Below are 19,116 nucleotides of genomic sequence, written 5' to 3'. Positions count from 1 at the left end.
ACCACTTTGCAGTTCCTGAGTTGTACCCTTTACAGTAAAACTAATCATAGGCGTAGGACTTTCTTGAGTTCTGTGAGTTGTTCTAGTGAAATCTCAAACCTAAGAAGAAGGTCGTGGGAACCCCAAAATGTGTAGTCAGTTAGGTAGAAATGCAGGTGGACCTTAGACACATATTGCAGCTGGCATCTGGGGGCAGTCTTGAAATATGTGTAGTTTATTTTACATGAATTACATCAATAAAGCTGGAGATTTTATTATTATTATCATCATCATACCACAAGGATGCAATCAGCAAAATCCTGGGTGTGGGAAACTCTACACAACAGATGACCCAGTTTCTTCAACAAAAAATTTCAAGAGGGAAAATGATAGGGAACCTATAGTTCAAAAAAAGACTTAAAAGAAATAACAATCAGGTGTAACATACAAACCTTATTTAAAACTCAATTCAAGTAAAAAAAAATTTCTTGTAAAAAAGTTGAAATGTGAATACAGATTGAATATTTTATGATATTAAGCAAGTATCACTTTTTTAGCAGTAGCAATGTGTTATGCTTATGTTGGGTATTTTAGGAGCTCTTATCGTTTAGAAATACAGAAATATTTACAGATGAAATGATATATATCATGTCTAGGTATGCTTCAAAATAACCTAAAGGAAACAATGTATGGATGAAACAAGATTGGTTATGTGCTGATTATTGATAAAGCTGAGTGGTGGCGACAAATTTATTGTATGATTCTCTCCTGTACATGTTTGAAATTTTCATTACAGAAAGTTTAAAAAAATCAAAAAATGGCCTCCAGATTCCTGGACCATTACTTTACACACCTCTTCATCAAAATGAGCATGTATACTTACTATGTATAATACTATACTGATTGGAGGCACAATGGTTTTTTAAAAATTTAATACCAACTGATTGGTGATATACCAACCCTACCTGTCATGACCTATGTGGGTTCTGCTACATAAATGCAAGGTAAGTATAATAAATACTGTATCATAATTTAAAATTTTTTTCTACTACTAAAGTAGTTTAAAGAGCAGATATCTGCTCTCTACTGGCCAAAGGATGACTATGGATACCTCCCATTATTACAAGTCTCTATATTCTATGTGAAGTTTAATTCTGTTCTATTCTGATGTCCAAAGTAAAATGCGTCTAAACAAATATTTCAAATAATATGTGACACATCACCTAAAAAAAACAGGTCATGCATAAGGTAGTTGTGAAGCTCAAGCAAGATGGCTTTGTTAGAAGCACTGCCCAAATAAGAGCTGTTATCGTTACGACCGTCAAGAAACCCAAAAGGCAGGCTTTTTTTAAGATAGGATAACTAAGCAATCATAACAAGATTCAACTCCCCCAAAAGGAAACTGCTTTCTTTCATACTGCCAGCTCTTCCCAAGGTTCCTCGGTTCACCAGATCTTTGGCAGAAAAGTCTTGTATGCAATTTGCATAGCATTAAACAACAGCGCATGAGATGATCTATATTCAGGAGACCACAACCCAATTAAGTTAAATGTGAATTCCTTTGTGTTTTTTCCTCCAATATTTTGAAAATCCACATCCTGTTTTTAATGCCTTTTCTTTTGCAATATATTACCTAATATTAAAGTGCCACTAAACATAATTGAATTTCACTGGCAAAACAAACAAACCAAAAAAACCACACCATCAATACAAAAGTTACCCCTGAATAGATACAATATGAAGGATGAACAAAGTTATGGGTTCATCAAGTTTACCTAATCAGAGTTACTAAAACTTTGTGATCTAAACCGTCCCTTCAAATTGGTTACAATAATCATTTTTTAACCCATTTATCTTTCTCTCAAAATACGTTTGCATCAGCAACAATAGAGAAGCAGCTTCATTTGATGGCTACCTTGCTGTCTGTGTGGAATAAGCATCAGAGGATGGGAAAACTGGAGCCAAGGAGAGTCCGTAGGAGGGCCAGGAGCATCCTCCTTGTTCCTAAGCGCCATTTTTCATGGAGTTATCTCATTTAAAAGATCCCAAGGCATAGCAGCACTATTTACAATAGCCAAGACATGGAAACAACCTAAAGTTCCATCAAAAGATGAATGGGTAAAGAAGATGTGGTATATATATATATACAATGGAATATCACTCAGCCATAAAAAAGAATGAAATAATGCCATTTGCAGAAACATGGATGGACCTAGAGATGATCATACTAAGAGAAGTAAGTCAGACAGAGAAAGGCAAATACCATATGATACCACTTATATGTGGAATCTAAAATATGACACAAATGAACTTATCTACAAAACAGAAACAGACTCACAGACATAGAGAACAGACTTGTGGTTGCCAAGGGGGAAGGGGAGAGGGGGAGGGATGGATTGGGAGTTTGGGATTAGCAGATGCAAGCTATTACATAGAGAATGGATAAACAACAAGATCCTACTGTATAGCACAGGGAACTAGACTCAGTATACTGCGATAAACCATAATGGAAAAGAATATGAAAAAGAATGCATATATATGTATAACTGAATCACTTTTCTGTACAGCAGAAATTAACACAACATTGTAAATCAACTATACTTCAATAAAATAAATTTTTTAAAAAAGATCCCAAGGGCCTCACATTTTGCCCAATGTCCAAACTCCCTGGCACGTTATGGGGAGCATTTCCAAAGAGGCCCCAGGCTACCTCATCAACCATATCTTCCCTCTATCCTCACACGGTAGCCACGCAGGACTTCTTCACTGCTCTGTAATTCCGTAAAAATGCCATTCCCACTAATGCCTCTCCTCATGTGAAAACCTGCTCAGCCTCCAGGACCCAGGTCAGGGTCACTGGCCTCCGCCAACCCCTGCAGAGGCAAGCCCTCTTACTTCGGTTTCCACTGCATGTCAGATGGCACCACTGTATCATTTCCCACAATGTATTGTAAACATACACACCTCCGTATCCATCCCCTGTTCACTTAATCACTCATTCATTCAAGATAGGAAGTGTCTCCTTTCCACAAGCCAGGCACTGTGCATGACAGTCAGAATACACAGTGGGTCCACCCGGTCTCTGCCCTGAAGGGGGCCATATCTAGAGGGGTGACAGTGGAGTAAACAGGGAGTCCCAATGCAGTGTCACAGGTACGTGTCAACAGGGGCAATCACAGGGGCTTACAGAGTCTAGTGCAACACAGCTGAACTCCAGATCCCAAGGGGCCCCTGGCAAAGATGAGGTGACAGAGAAAGCAACGGGACCACTCGTGCAGCATCTGACAAGCCATGCCAGCCTGCACTGAATAATTGAAGGAAACGGACAAAGGACGGCAGCAGGTTAAAAAAAACACACACACAGAGAAAACTGCCAGACAACATACAGCCTCCACTTTTGGACTCACTTATTTTTCTAACTACGCGAGAATACCTAAATTACCACCCTTGAGATTAATGTCCAGCTTTTCATGGCTTATTTTTTTTTAAGCAAACACTGCAGGACTTCCCTGGCAGTCCAGTGGTAAAGACTCTGCGCTTCTACTGCAGGGGGCTCGTGTTCGATCCCTGGTCGGGAACTAAGATCCCACGTGCCTTGCAGTGCGGCCAAAAAATAAATAAATATATAAAGTAAACACTTCCTTTCCAAGGACTGACAGATGACATTTTGTTTCTACAACTGGCAAAAATGCTGACTTGGATACAATTGCTGAGCTTCCTTGTCTCCCTCCCACAGTTCTTCCCTAAGATAATGTGAACCAGGCCAGAACCTCAGAGAACAAGCACTCTCTAGGCAAACAGATTTACAAAGTAAAACACGCTCCATATAAGATCATCCAATGGAATTTTTCAACTACTCATCTTTTAATTTGGTACATGATACCACTTATCACACGAGAACTCTTCATCTGTGTCATGTATTCATTCATTTTCTCCTTTATGGTTTCCAGGTTTGGGGTTCACCTGGGACAGCCCTTTATATCCCAGAGTAATAAAAATATATTCTCTCATGTTTTTCTATTTTTAATATTTTGATGATTATCTCATTAGACACTCGGGAATTTATTTTTTTACAATGTGGAGGGGTTATAACCTTACCCGATGGCCAGCTATCATGCACAATCCCTTCCCCAACAGACTCAAAATGCTACCTTTGCTCATAAGCCAAATTCAAATTTTACTATATAGCTGAATATAAATATGCATATACAGGAGACTTCGCATGCTCTGCCACTTCTGTGTCTTATGTGCCTGAAACAAGACTTATGTGTCTGTGCCTGAAACAAGACCACACTGTTTTAATTCCTATAGCAATGTTTTATATTCAGTAGAGCAGACCCCTGCTGTTCAACTTTTTCAAAATTTTATTGGTTATTTTTGCCCATTTTTCTCTTCTAGATGAATGAGGATCTGCTTATCACATTCTTTAAAATTCTCACGTGGATTCTGATTGGGATAGGTTAATTTGAAGAGAACTGACATCTTTTCAGTACTGAGTCTTCCTGTCTAGAAATATCTTGTAACTCTCCCATTTATCCAGATTTGTTTTGACTTCTCTTAAAGTTTTGTTTTTCTTCATACCAGTCTTATTGGTAATTTTTTGGTGAGGTCTGGTTTAGAGCAACACATTAGAAAACACTTCTTTTAAAGAAATTATTTTGAAATGTTTTGACAAGTTAATAGTCACATAATTTAAAAATAGAAAGTTGTTAAAGTAACCTCAGTGAGAGAGAATTACATTGCAGAGTCTCGTTAGGCATGGAAAGTATGCTTACAGGATAGATCATCTTAAATAGCACAGGTTATTATTTTTTTCCTGCTAAATGTAAACATCAGAGCTATGATTTAATAGATATTCATGACTGAATGAGGTTCAGTGAAGTCTTCCATACTCAGTGAGTAAATGGATACAGTTTTCTAAAGTTTCACGTCTTAATATGCTTTCTCTCTTGGATAATCTTTTTTTTTTTTTTTGCGGTACGCGGGCCCCTCACTGTTGTGGCCTCTCCCGTTGCGGAGCACAGGCTCCAGACGCGCAGGCCCAGCGGCCATGGCTCACGGGCCCAGCCGCTCCGCGGCATATGGGATCCTCCCGGACCGGGGCACGAACCCGTATCCCCTGCATCGGCAGGCGGACTCTCAACCACTGCGCCACCAGGGAGGCCCTTGGATAATCTTTTTCCATGTTTTTTTTTTTTTTTTTTCTCATCCTTCAGTGAGAAGTCTTCCAGTCAAAAGGTTGTAATCTGTCCACACGACTTGGATGAGTCAGAACTCTGGTTGCAAATGCATTTATTACAACTCTATCCATATCTTTGCAATCAGTGTCATGGAGGCTCTTTTTCAGTCATCTAATGCAGTTTCCAAAAAGCACACCAGCCTTCCTTCAGTCTGTTATTTGAGATGCTGGACGTTCTGTATCTCCATGCGATGTGTCACAGGAATTTATATCCTAAGTCACCAGTGCTGGTTACATGTGACATTGGGACAACAACGAGGTTATCGTCAGCCCCACCCGAAGATAGCCTTGATCCTCACACAAAGCAATCTTCTCTACTGGTTTTAAAAATTCTTGTAAAATTTTTCAAACATGCAAGAAGTAGAGAATGGTAGAGTGAACGCCCATAACCCGTCAGCCAGCACCTCAGGAACAGTTATCAAGATTTTACTCTGCTACTTTCTTCCTCCCCTTCACTCTTCCTCCGTTTTTTTTAAAGCATTTTAAAGCAAATCTCAGACTACATATTGTTTTACCTTTACTACTTCTATCTGCGTTTCTAAAAACTATGGACATTTTCCTTCCAATAAACATGATCCGTTATCACTTCCCAACCCCACCCTGGAAATAACAATAAATCCTGAAGATCTAATACCCATTTCCTAAATCAAATTTCCAGGATTCTCTCAGAGGTGTCTTTCACATAGTTGGGTTTGAATCAAGATCAAATCAAGATCCACACATTCATTTGATTATTATATCTCTGAAATCTGTTTTACTCTCGAGCACCCCTCCATCCCCACCACCCACTTTTTATCTTCGTGCCAGTGACTTACTGAGGAAACCAGGACAGCAGTCCTGGGGGATGGCCCCCATTCTGGATTTGCCTGTTTGCTTCCTCATAAGGTCACTCAATCTGTTCTTCTACCTCCGTGTGTCCTGTAAGCTGAAAGTCAGCTCTGAACTTGAGTCCGTTCAAGTCCACCTTTGGGGGCAGGAATACTCACTACATAGTCTTCATATTGCCTCATACAAGGAGATGCATTTATTTCTCCTCAGTGTTGGAGAGGGGGAAGTTCCCCCCTCCCTTTCTTGAGTTCTTTAGGCCGGTCTAATAATTAAATGGATACAAGACAGAGTAACAGGAGAAAAGAACAAATTTAATTCATACGTACAGAAGTCTCACAGAAATAGGACCTAAGGAAATGACCAAAGCAGGTGGCTTTTATACTTCTTAGACAGAGAAACAATAAACCTGTGAAGAAGTGACAAGACAAAGACATTAGGGCTTGGGGTCCTAAATTAGTGAAGAAGTAATAACAGGGTTTGTTTACACAGCCTTTTCGGCCCTGAATTCACCATCTCTGGTGATAAGGATGTCTCTCTACCTCCTGGTGCCGGGAGGGTACCTTTCACATGGGAGATTTATTTCCTGCCTTCTGGAGACAAAGGAGGGTCAAAGTGTTCTTCTTCCATTGGTCGTTTCTTAAGTAACCTTAATTCAAAATAATCAGTATGCCACTTTGGCCTATTTTGGGGTCGGCCTGTCCTGAGCCCCAACGTTAGTGCTGTAAAAATTCAGATGGTGAGAGTTTGACCTCTCCATTTAAAATTCCCCCATCTACCTTTCATTTAGTGGTTTCATACACTGATGATCTTTGCCTAAATCAATACTTTCAGTAAAAGTTGCAAAATGATGATTTTTTTTCTAATTCCATCATTCCTTCTGATTTGCTGCAATCTCCTCCTGATTTGCTGCTGTTCTTCTGTAAAGATGAATCTCCCATGACCAACTAGGGAGTTCTGGTTAGCTTAAAATGTAGTTCGTACTGAAAGGTAAGATAAATGCTTAATTCTTTACCTTTTTCATTGCCGCTTTCCAGAGACAGAGTTGGTGCTCCATTTTCACTGCCAGCAGTGATCAATAAGGCGTTTTACTCGGGGAATTTATTTTTGGGGGATAGCAGGTGAAGAAGTTAAGTTGTGGATGGAGTCACTAAAGTGTCTCTGACAAACAGAACTCCATCCCAATATGAGCTCAACGACCTTTCTGTATGAAGGTTTAATAGGCAACCTGCTTCATTAATTTTCTACCACAATTTAGAAGGTACTACTAACAAGATTAATAAATGTAACATAAAAAAATCCCTATTGCATCTAGAGTAACTGACAAGTATGTTCAAGCCAAAGATCCCCATTTACCTACAGACAGGGAGAGACGTGAATTTTAATTTTGCTTTTGAAATAAGGGTGCATCTGAAATTACAAAAGTGTGTCTGAGGTAGGAAAATAATGAAAGTATCACTATATGTGAGCTACTGGATCACCTCATCAGATCCCTGTAGTAGATCACCCAACTGAATGAAGACAACGCATTTTCAAACTGTGTTACTAACATCTGAAATTGACAATGTTCCTCCACCCAAATCCAAGAAACTTCTTTGTTTAGAAGATTCATGTGGCAGAAGGTAGTCTGAGGTTGGCTATTAAGATGCACAGAATTTGAACTGAGGCTCAACTGTGCCGTTTGCTATCAAGGTGATCTTGAGCAATTAGCTTCTCTCTGAACCTGAACTTCCTCCTAAAATGCGGATGATGAGTATTGTGGAGCCGTTGCCAAGAATCTGAAAATAAGGGGAAAAGCTTGCCCTCGGAGAATGAAAATTTTAAATCAACACATAACACAAAGGGCAGAGAGATGCCAAAGGCTCCTCGGCTAACAAGCTGTGGCTTCAGTGACTGTGTTATCGAATCCAGTGGGGGCCTGGCACCAGTTAGAGCAGGAAACATGAATATGTGGACGGGGGGGGGCCTCTCACTGTCAGGGAATTCCAGGATTCCACACCCAGGGTAAAGCCACCCCGTGGAGAAATGACCTGGTCCCAGCTACTGCAGCTGCCAAGCCAGGGGGCTAGGCCTTCTGACCCCTCCAGCCACAGGCCTGTGCCACCTGTGTCACCTTCTGAGGACAGCGTCACTTCCACGAGGGCCGCCTGCAGGGGAGAACTCTCAGGTCATGGGGACTTCAGGCATCAAGGCTCCTGAGAATGAGTGCTGAGTGTAAAGCAGCAAATCTGACACTCCACCTAGAGTCTGGCTTTTCAGGTAAATCGACCATGTGAGTTAGTGCACTTGGAAGGGTGGGAGCCTCTACCTCATCAGATTCTCAAAGGGGTCTTTAAATAAGAACCACCGGGCTCGAAGAAGAACAGGTGTTAGTCGGGCCGACTCAGCTGATTGATGTGAACTTCACAGTAAGAGGCAGAGAGAGACTCAGTGCCATGACAGAATCCAGTTTCTGAGTCTGAAGGGCAGGGGGAAGCCCCCAGGACCACAGGAAAGACACCGGTGTCTGAGGAGAGTACCAGCTTTCCCCCAAACAGACAAAATACCCCTCTCAATGTCTCCACGTGGACATGTCTGGAGTAATTTTCTTTTTTCTTTTTCAAATGTCTACCAACTACAGAGAATAACTGTAAAAACTAACAAGAAAGAGTCAATATGTGTAAAACTACAAGGCACTATATTAGTGGTGTTTTTTGTACTCTGAATTCAAATCTCTTGCATAAATATGAAACAGATGACCATCAGATGTCATTGGGTTTAATAAGTTAACACAGTCAGACCTAACTGTTAAGCCCAGCAAGTAGATCTCCCATCATGATCATTTTAATACTGATCCAATTCACACCCCAGGTCTGGAGAATGTTTCTTAAGAGCAGGGGAAGAATTTTATCAGGTTAGAACCGCTGAGGCCCTTCAAAACTGGAGTCTGGCTTCTTCTACTGTTCTGCCACCCTCTATCCTATACCAGAGACGTGTGAGACACCCATAAGCCATAATGTTTAACTTCAAATTCTGATCTTACAGGAAGGAGTGTCCAGCCTCTAGTTCATCAAACTGTTCCAGCATGACATGGCCAGAGAAAATAAGCCTCTCTTACAGAGTAACCCGAATTTTAAAAAAATAATAATTTGAAATACCAATCCCCTCTCAAGCAGGGCACTTTATTTAAAGGACACAAACATAAAGATGCTGGCTGATTCTCCACGTGGAATTAAAAAAAGAAAAAAGAAAAAAAACCAAGTGATTAAACCCTAAGAAATCCCTGAACACAAAACTCGTACAGTTTTGTCTTTGGAGGGGCGGGGCGGGGTGGGGTGGTGGTGGTTATTAACATAAGCATCCACTCATCCCTTGCTTAGAAACTACTATTGTGCAGAGAACACCTTCCCCTCCTAGCCCAATTCTACTTGGGATGTTTTGCATAAAATAATAAATTTTCCTCCACGGCCACTGGAAACAAAACCGAAGGAGCGGTTCCAAAATGGAACACAAAAAGACAGCAGGAAAACTTTACACTCTACTCTACGCTTAATGTTGTGATGATTAGATTCATTGCGTAATCCCTGTCCCAGTTAGGGTGTCATTATGAGAAAAGAAACAGTACATGTAGGTGAAAAAAGCAGGGCCTTTTAAAGATGAATATGATATACTACCAAATGTAAAATAGATAGCTAGTGGGAAGCAGCCGCATAGCACAGGGAGATCAGCTCAGTGCTTTGTGACCACCTAGAGGGGTGGGATAGGGAGGGTGGGAGGGAGACTCAAGAGGGAGGAGATATGGGGATATATGTATATATATAGCTGATTCACTTTGTTATGAAGCAGAAACTAACACACCACTGTAAAGCAATTACACTCCAATGAAGATGTTAAAAAAAAAGATGAATATGAAAGTCCTTTGACCTTTTCTATTACGGTTAGTTCCATTTCTACATGGGGTATAGACGACCCCCACCCTTACACCCAACAGCAAAAGCCTTGTACTTTTCAAAGAAGATACATCGAAAATGTCATCAAAGCCTTAGACATTTTCATGATGCAAAATGAAAGCCTGCAGTATTTAACAGCTGTGTAAATGCCTTCCCATCTCAGTTCATTTTTAACGTAAATCCTTATTGAAAGCAATACAGATATAGAAAATTTAGAAGAAATGACCTGAAAATATAACCAGTTACCTTTCTAGATAATAAAGAGCAACGGACTGACTTAATGACACAAAATACAAATACCAAGGAGGTGTTACTCAAGAAAATTTTCTTGCTGCAAATGAAGAAACCTGCTGCTTTCCACAGCTACCAGAGTTGTTAAGTTTTGGAATATATGAAACATACGCTCTCTAACCCTCAGAAGATGATCTTTTCAACTTAATTGAAGCTCGCTTTCTTCCTGAAATAGTTTAGCCCATGATTATCTAAGAAATACACAGTGCCTAGCACTCACTTAGCACTTGGCGGAGGGCAGTCACTGTCACAAAACACAGGTAACCCATGCCTGACTTCCAAACTTTGACTAATGGAAACAATCCCCTAATTAAACCGGTATAATGAATTTTAAAATCATTCAAGGAACCAAAAAGGTTCTCCCTATAATGGAACTTTTAGAGGGACTTGACCATACACTTGATTTTGGATTTAACAGTTTTGCCATCACTGAATTCATTACAGTAACTCTGCAGATACCTTTTTAGTCTTCATAAATTTTAATATTCTTACTCAGCTAGGTAATGTTCAGACTGATGACCGTGGATTACAGAGCAGCGCGCAGACTTCAGCATGATACGAGGAACAACTAAAGGAACGGGGGACAGCTTCCCATAGCAGCCACTCTGGGCTGGGGTAGCTGCCTTCAAATGTCTGAAGACCCATTACTTTGGGGCGGGATTAAACTTGTTTTGCAAGACCACAAAAGGAGAGCGAGAGACCTGTGTGCAGAATGAATCACAAGACAGCTTTCCAACACCGCGGAGCTTCCAGAGATGCTCCCCAAAGATGACTCTGGCTGGATGCTAGAGAGGGAGGTCGCCCACCCAATGCAGGACTAGACTGGATGCCCTCCAAGATCTTTTCAAACATGAGATATGACAATGCTATGTTATTAAGATGTGATCTTTGAATGTCTGAGGAAGACCAGAATGCATCACCTTATGCCTAATACACTGAAGCCAGCTGCTTTTATATTATGATTTTTGGTGCATTTTACTGAAGCAAAGACCTTTTCAGGATGTCAACTCTCTTAATTGCTTAGTTATCTATATTTAAAAGTGGCACGCTTGTGAACTCTTAGGTACTGAAGCCAATATAGCCCAGAGCCTACTGGATGATGGATGGATGGATGGATGGAAGGAAGTAAAGGGAGGGAAAAAGGAAGGGAAAGAAGGAGGGAAGAAAAAAGGGAGGAAGGAGGAAAAGAACCACGCAAAGCACCACATGCAGAAGGTTCTAGACAAACAGTATTATAACAAACAGCTAGAGGAAGAACACTGAGGAGAAATCTGGGAAATTCACCTACTTATGGGTCTAGGGGTCAACATTCTAACTTTTCAGAAGTCCTGCCTCCCGAGCCCGCCCCCTCTGAGCACATGGCACAAGGGTCTCCATGCAATACTGCTTTTATCTCCTACTGTTTTGTACTTTTTTTAAGGTGTTATGTCTCATAATGCATATAAATCACAACCACCACCACCTATGGTGTAAATTAAAGTAAAATTATCTTTTCACACTGCTTCCAATCTTTTTTCTCTTGAGTTTTCTGTGTTTGAAATGAATGTTCTCTCCTGCTCACAAATGTATTGTATGGATAGAAAATGCTCTCAAGAGACAGATTTTTATTTGGACATTGTACAGATGGGGAAACTGAATACACTGAATTTAATACTGAACTGAATTTAAGTGACTTACCAACGGCCCATGGCAAATTGCCAGTGGAATCAGGGTCATACTTCCTAGTCTAGAACTTTCTCTTTTAGTACAGTATGGCAGGTAGGAGGGAGGGCACAGGAAAATGAGGGGCCAGTGATGACAACTGGCCTTCAAGTTCACTAAGGATAAAGGTCTGGCCGGGCTACTTTCATATAATCACTTTTTCCTGCTCCTGAAACCCTGGAAGAAGGAAATGAGAGCAAACAAGAGTGCAAGTCCAAGGCTGGGTCACAGCTGACTCTTCCAAACAATCAGTCGCAAAATATACGAGCTGCAAAAATATTTTCACTGTATTCTCTAAGGGGCTTTTTCTTTACGGTCCTATAAAGTATTACAATGTGCTTTGGCTTCACACTGAAGCCAAAGCACAGGTGACCCAAAAGAAGACTTCCAAAATTACGAGAAATATTTACAGGATATGGGGAGCCTGCTGCATTTCAGACCCATACAGCAATCCAAAAAGGCCCAGGGGTTCTAACTTCTAATCAGTGATAAAAACAGAGAAGGATAATGAAGTGAAAAAGAGGAGAAGCAGAGGCGGTCCAGAACAACCTCATTAGCATGCAAATGACTTAGCTGACAAATGATTCAACAACCAGAAAGCAAAAGTTGCCAAGTACATCATTTCCATTTCCCCACCGCTCAAGTCCAGAGAATAAGGACAGACCATCAGGCACACAGAATGCATTTTCACCTACAGCCATCTTCAAATACACAGTTTTATTAACAGAGGAAGATTATTTGAATGAGAAAGTGATTTTTATTGCAAATAAAGCCAAAAATATTGTTTTGTCCCTTCTACCCTTTTCTCAGATATGGAAAATTGGGGGTGGGGGGGCGGGTGGGAGGTAAGCAGCCTGAGCTGCCCTTTTTTTCTAAATGATAAGAGAGAGAAATCCTGTTGGGTGGCCAGGGGGTGAGGCGGTCTATTATTATACAATTTCTCATTAACAGCAGCGAGATTGCGCTTCTCCTATTAAACAGAACAGGCATTTAACCCCGAGCTCCTCCTGGGAAAAAGGCAGAAACTGCTTATTCACTTAGTCATAATTACCGTTTTTGCAGGTCCCAGAGGAATAGCTGTTCTCGATCAGTCTCTGAGGTCGGTCCTGACTTTCCCAATGCCGCCCTGGCAGCTGATTGAATCGGCACGCAGAATGATTTTTCCCCAACCAAAAAAAAAAAAAAAAAAAGTTTCGCTATTTCATCCATTCCCTGCAAAATGAGACGTGAGGGTGTTCGCTATTCTTTCTGGTGAGACGGCATAGCGAGGTGGAAAGGACCCAGATTCTGGGAACCTTGGGCTTGAATCCTGCACCTGCCTCGGCCACATCCAGCTGTCACCTGGACTGAGTTCCTAAACCTCCCTGAGCACCTGCTCCTTTGGGAAAACGGAGCTGATGCTAACGACCTGATAGGACCGTTTGGGGGGAACAGATGCACTCACGATGCAAACTTCCTGGCAGAGGGCGAGCTCTCAGCAAATGGTAGTTATCATATCACTACTTCATGGAATTTAAACTTCTCTCTCGCTTGTCGGGGTTGCAGGGACCCCGGGTGCCCTCTCTACTCCGTGGCATCTCTTACTCTGCTTGCCATGATAAAGACGGAAGCGTCCCTTCTTTGAGCTGTGACATCTGATCCAACAGTGTCCGTCCCCGACCACACAGATGTTTGGCAAAGCCCGATTCAGTGTACCGAGGAGGTGTTTTTAAGAGGCTGTCTCTGAGAACACATCGCTTCTAAAAGCTGGGACTGCCTGTACCTCAAAGACATCGACTGGGCTCTCGATGCAAAGCCTTTCACAACGTTTGACTTGGGCATATTCTGGGTCCCAAACTGACTGCACTGGAATGTCTATTTCTAAGAATTGCCCATTGCACACCACACTTACATCTTCAAGTCGCTGGCACAAATTAACGTTGACCGAGAATGAAGTAATAACTGAAAGGTCAAAACAAATTACATTTGGAAAGTGTCGCATAGAGAAAAAGAAGCAAGAACACTACCACTGTTTTATGCATAGAAATGCTCCTATCGACGATAAAGAGTGCTTCCTTCCTGAAGTCTGTTCCTTCTTTCAACCTTGACTTTTCGGTTCAGAGTTGGGCTTGCAGGCATAGAATACCCTCCAACCCAAACGGCGGGGAATCTTTCAAGTCACCCACCACTCACTCGCTGACTGGAGTTGGGGAAATTAGAGAATAAACCCCATTTCCACATCAGTAGAAAACAGGGCTATTTTTCAAGATCAATTACCTATGATAGTTTTAAAAATAGGAAGATGCACACTACCATATTACTATATATATTACAGCTAAATAGCTCTTCAAAGGAGATCATTAACAAATTACTATAAGACACTGAGCAGATATAATGTGTTCCGTGAATACGGAATACAAAAGCCACTCCGTGCTACTTGTCCACAGTTAAATAGAATCTTCAAGCAATTGCACATGAAAGTAAACATCTTTCTCAACTCCCAGTGTATTTGCCTCTAGACTGTAAGCCCCTTGAAGGAAGAGGCTGTGGCCAGGGTGGTCACAGTATCCCTCTGCTTGGCTCAGGAAAACACCTCTACAACCAGGTACTGAATCAATGGAATAAACAGTATCACACACCTTTTTCAGGACTGTCTAAAATGCTCCCGGAAACTTATAAAGGCTCTTTGAAATGTTTTCAGACCTTCCTATCATAGCGTGTGAATACTTGGAAAGGACAAGCTTTGTGATGGATGATCCCAAATTTTCAATGTCCACTGAACAGAAATGAAACTCCAGAGGAAAGATGGATTTTATGTGACTCAACCTCTTGTTAAGTGTGTGTGACCTCAAGTCAACTGAATTTCACTCTGTGCGGAAAAAGTTACAAGAGTAATGAGCCCAGGGGAGAAGCTGCCTTGAACCCTCCAGGGCTTAAGATGCTGACCCTTTGTAGGCCTTGGCTTCTCAATTAGACCCTATTAAATAATAGTGTTTCTTCTCTAACATGGCATAAAACAACTGGCATGCACATATGAATGAGCTGGGCCTGCGCATCAGCTACATTAGCTCGACAGATGTTTCAGTAAACTAAAGCAGCTACATAATTTGAACAAATAGGCAACTTTTACAGAATTTGCACTCATTGGTTCGTTAACTGAATAATGTGTCAGCCTAACAAAATGGCTGCCTCTTGCCATCTCAGAGAAGCAAAATCTCCCCAGGGCGGAATGTTCCATTTTCTGAGATTCTCCCGTAATAGGCAGGGGACTGCACACCCCGCACTTCATTGAAATTAGCTAGATATTGCTTCATTCTGTTGCCTTTCTGTGCAAAACTGGGGAAAAGGCAAAGTAAGTGAAATAGGAAGCACAAAGAATACTCAGTGGCTTCAAATAATTAGCTGGAAAGAAAAGTCACTTGGGATAGACCAATGGCAAGTTTTATGCTTCCCATTTAGATACTGAAAATACAAAGCTAAACCTAAACCTCTTCTTCAAGAATGCCCAAGACTGGTGATCACAGGGCTTACCCCAAAATGAAGCTGAAACAGAAGCTCTTATCAGAAAACATGTTACCTGTATCCTTTACCAAAGAGCGAAATCACACTAGTCATTTGAGTCACGATGCTGAGGCAGTTCAACATGAAACTAACTTGCTTACCAGAGCTAGAAATCCCCCAACCTCTCACCCCCATCCCCAAATCGAGCAGGTAGGCCACTAACCGCCATCCAGTCGTGGAGAAAAATGTGCAAGATGTTTTACCTCATAATCTCTATGTACCAGAATCCTAACACAGCACAAGGAGTGGCAGTTACTATGTAAATGGTCACAGCACAAAACTAAAGCCAATTGAGATAAACTCAAAACAAATTAGAATCTCTGGAGTCTATTGGAAAACAATAATAAAACAATAATTAAATAATATAAATAAAATAATAATTAAATAATTAAATAAATAATAAAAACAATAATTCAAGAGTCTATTTAAAAACAAAACAGCAACAGAATAACAATTACTAAAGAGCTGCTTCCTAAAATTACTCTCCTGTTGATATGTCTCAATCTGGCAGGTCACTAATTCTGCCGTAACGGAAAGCATTACCAAAGAATGCCACCGAAAACAGAGGCCTTCACACAAGTAAGTGAATACCCTAAGCACAAAAGTATGTTCTTAAGTGGGACATTTAAAAAAGCAGAAGTCACATTAAGTTCAAAACACCAAGAAAAAAAATGAACAGGAGTTCCTAATTTTAGTAATATTATATATCACCCCCCCAAAAAAAAACCCTGTCCATGAGTTAAGATTTGTTGATTTTACATATGGACACTTTATATATTTGGGACTCCCTGCCCTTAAGGAAGAAAAAGAGGAAAAGAAATTAAGCACTATATATGACATTTATAGAAATGTAGAGGGTTTTTTTTAAAATGAAATTCAGGTTTAATTTGGGGGTTACTGTTTTACAGTTTCCCACTTGCTAGAAATCTTAAACAGGACTGATCGTCAGCGAGCTTCGGATATGCTAAAGTCTGGAACAGGAGTGTTGCTTTCACAACACTCCAAAAGGCCTCCACTCTTCTCTTACTTTCCCTGCTTGTCTTCACTCACCAAAGTAGGTTTTTCCCTGCAAAATGTACAAGAGGCAGGGACTACGAAGGGCAAGCGAGACAAAAACATCCAGGAAGCACGTCTTCATTTACACAATTTGACTCTTCACAACGAATAACGCAAAGGGAAAGATATTTTCTATATCGTGGGGCTTGGACTCAGGGATTTGTAAAAATAATCTGATGATCCCTCAGCATCACAAGAAAGATTTTTTTTTCTTATGTCAAGGTAACATTTAAGCAATCTTAGATGTATATAATGCTTGAAGAACTGATGCTTTCAAATGGAGAATAGCTTTGGTTTTAGATTCCAATATATTACAAAAATGCATTGTCTTAAATTCACCATAAAGAAGATGCCTCTTTTTATCATCAATCGACCAAGAGCTATTTAGTGTCAAGGAGACACATCTGCTGTACCACTCATGATGTTGTTAATTAGGAAAGCTAAGGGGGAAAAAAATCCAACGCTAATCCTTTGATACACTATTTGAAACTCACCATTAATCTGATGCATGATATTTTCTGGGGTGGTGCCAATGATATGAACTAATCAAGCCGTTTACTACTTCATCAATAATAAATCATTTTAGAGACAAAAATTACAACTTGGTATGGACCTCACCAAGACCCTCGCCAGTTCAATCGGCCCCTTTGCTGGTAATTTAAACAACAAATTCCTGCCTGGAATCACCCATTCAACATGCGTTTTTAAGTGAGTCCCATTTCAACCTTTTAATAAAGTGCCACCGGTGGATCTGTCACCAGGTGACACACTTAGTACCAAAAAGAAAATCGGGTGGGTCAGAATCAACTCCTTACTGCCTGGAGGCACCAAAGAGAAAAGGAGTGCAGGAAGCTGACTGGACTGGTGGACCTCAAGGGGAGCAAGCACTGAAAACACCAATTTAAGTGCCTGGGGCAAAAGGCAACTCGCCTGCACTCCCCAGCTAAGGCGCCCAGAGGGAGCTGAGGGGAGGACGTTGCTGGAATGGGGGACAGGAGCAGAAACTAGGGAAGGAACGACCGGGATGGAGCACAAGTGAAAGACAAGCATGGGGCAGAAGAAGGGACAGGGATGGGGCAGGCGGGGGACCATATGTTGGGGCTGGAGGGGAGGACAGGGATGACAGAGATGGGGCCAGGGATAGGGATGGGGCTGGAAGGACAGGGGTGGGGCAGGAAGGAACCACAGCAATGAAATAGGGAGGACTACAGGAATGGAGCTGGACCGAGAGGCAGAGATGGGGCAGGAAGGGGCGACAGGGATGGAGCTGGTCCAGCGAAGCCACAACCACATCCTCACCACACCTCGCTGGGGCGCTCGCTGCGCGCCACGCGCCGCGCTGGGCACTTCAGGGCGCTATCTCCCGGAGTCCCCCCAACAGCCCTCCGATGCCCCATTTCAGAGACGGGAACGGCGAGGCCGGCCCTGCAGCGCCCGTTCCCCGAGGTCGCCAGCCGAGGGGGCAGCGGCGGCTGAACGCCCGACCCTCCCGGACGCGGGGTGTCGCTGGCGGCCACGGGGGGCGGCGACGCGGGGGGAGGCGCGGGCCCGGGGAGCCGGTACCTGGGCTCGGGCAGGACGATCTTCTTGCTGGCGCGGGCGGCCGGGGTCGCCTTGCTCTTCTCCATCGCCATCAGGTAGCTGACATCGGCCAGCACGGCCTCCAGGTCCGCCATGTTGGCGAGCAGCGGCGGCGGCGGCGGCGGCGGCGGCGGCGGCTCCTCAGGACCTGGACGGGACGCGCTCCCGCCGCCGCCGCCCGCCGCGCCCCGACGTGGGGGGGCCGCCCCGGGGCAGCCCCCCCGCGCGCCCCCGCCCGCCCCCGCCCGCCGCGCGCCCCCCCGCGCGCCCCGCTCACCACCCCGCGCGCCTCAGCCTCACGCCCGCCCCGCCCCCCGCGCGCCGCCCGCGGCCCCGCGCACGCGCCGCCGCCCCTGCGTCTTCCGCGAGAGTCGGCGGGGAAAGCGCGCCCTGCGGCCAGTACTCCTATGCGCCCGAGCGGAGCGGGCAGGCCCGGCCCCCCCTTCGCCCGCTGACCCAGTCCCTGCGGGCACCGTCCCGCCCTCCCCTCGGGGTGGCCACGGGGACTTCCTCTCCTCCTCCGCCTCCTCCTGCTCTTCCTCCTTCTCCTCCCGACTTCCCGCCCGCTACTCCCTGCGCTCTCACGACCCCCTCTCCTCCGGGACCCCTGCGAGCAGGGGACGCCCTGGACCCAACGCCCACCACGCAAGGGACAGCGGGGAGGTCTCTGTGCCAGGGTCTCAAACTGGACAGTGGCCATCAGCATGGTCCAGGAGGTCTGGGCGGCCCCAGAAATGCGCGGGCCTCACCTGTCTGCCCAGGTGACGCTGAAGCCCGTGGTCCGGGTCACCCGTGAACAGCGCCCCGCGGCCCAGCCCCTAAGCCTCAGTCCTGACCCCTCCACCCCCTCCACCCCCCTGTAAACTCAGAAAAGAGAAACCTAACAGCTGGAGAAGGTTGCTTGTCTCAAGCTAATCAGGGCAAAGTGGGGTGAGAGCTCCCTCATGGGAGCGGACCTGCCCTTTGGAGCCCACT

General features: G+C 43.5%; 1 protein-coding gene across 3 annotated transcripts in view; it reads right to left on the bottom strand.

Annotated features, from left to right (window-relative positions):
- GRK3 (G protein-coupled receptor kinase 3) overlaps positions 1-18,287 on the bottom strand; it is a 133,091-nt gene extending 114,804 nt beyond the window's left edge. For 2 of the 3 annotated variants that reach the window (XM_081253214.1, XM_081253215.1), the window contains exon 1: positions 18,124-18,287. In XM_081253214.1, the coding sequence (XP_081109340.1) occupies positions 18,124-18,236 (113 nt within the window). In that variant the 5' untranslated portion in view covers positions 18,237-18,287. The remainder of the gene's footprint in view (positions 1-18,123) is intronic. The other variant, XM_081253216.1, reaches the window with a different exon arrangement.
- Positions 18,288-19,116: the final 829 nt, after the last annotated feature.

Source organism: Mesoplodon bidens, assembly GCF_964165515.1.
Source record: "Mesoplodon bidens genome assembly, chromosome: 13".
NCBI classification, from domain to species: domain Eukaryota; kingdom Metazoa; phylum Chordata; class Mammalia; order Artiodactyla; family Ziphiidae; genus Mesoplodon; species Mesoplodon bidens.
Note: the sequence above shows the minus strand (reverse complement) of the source record. Positions and strands in the feature narration are given on the sequence as shown.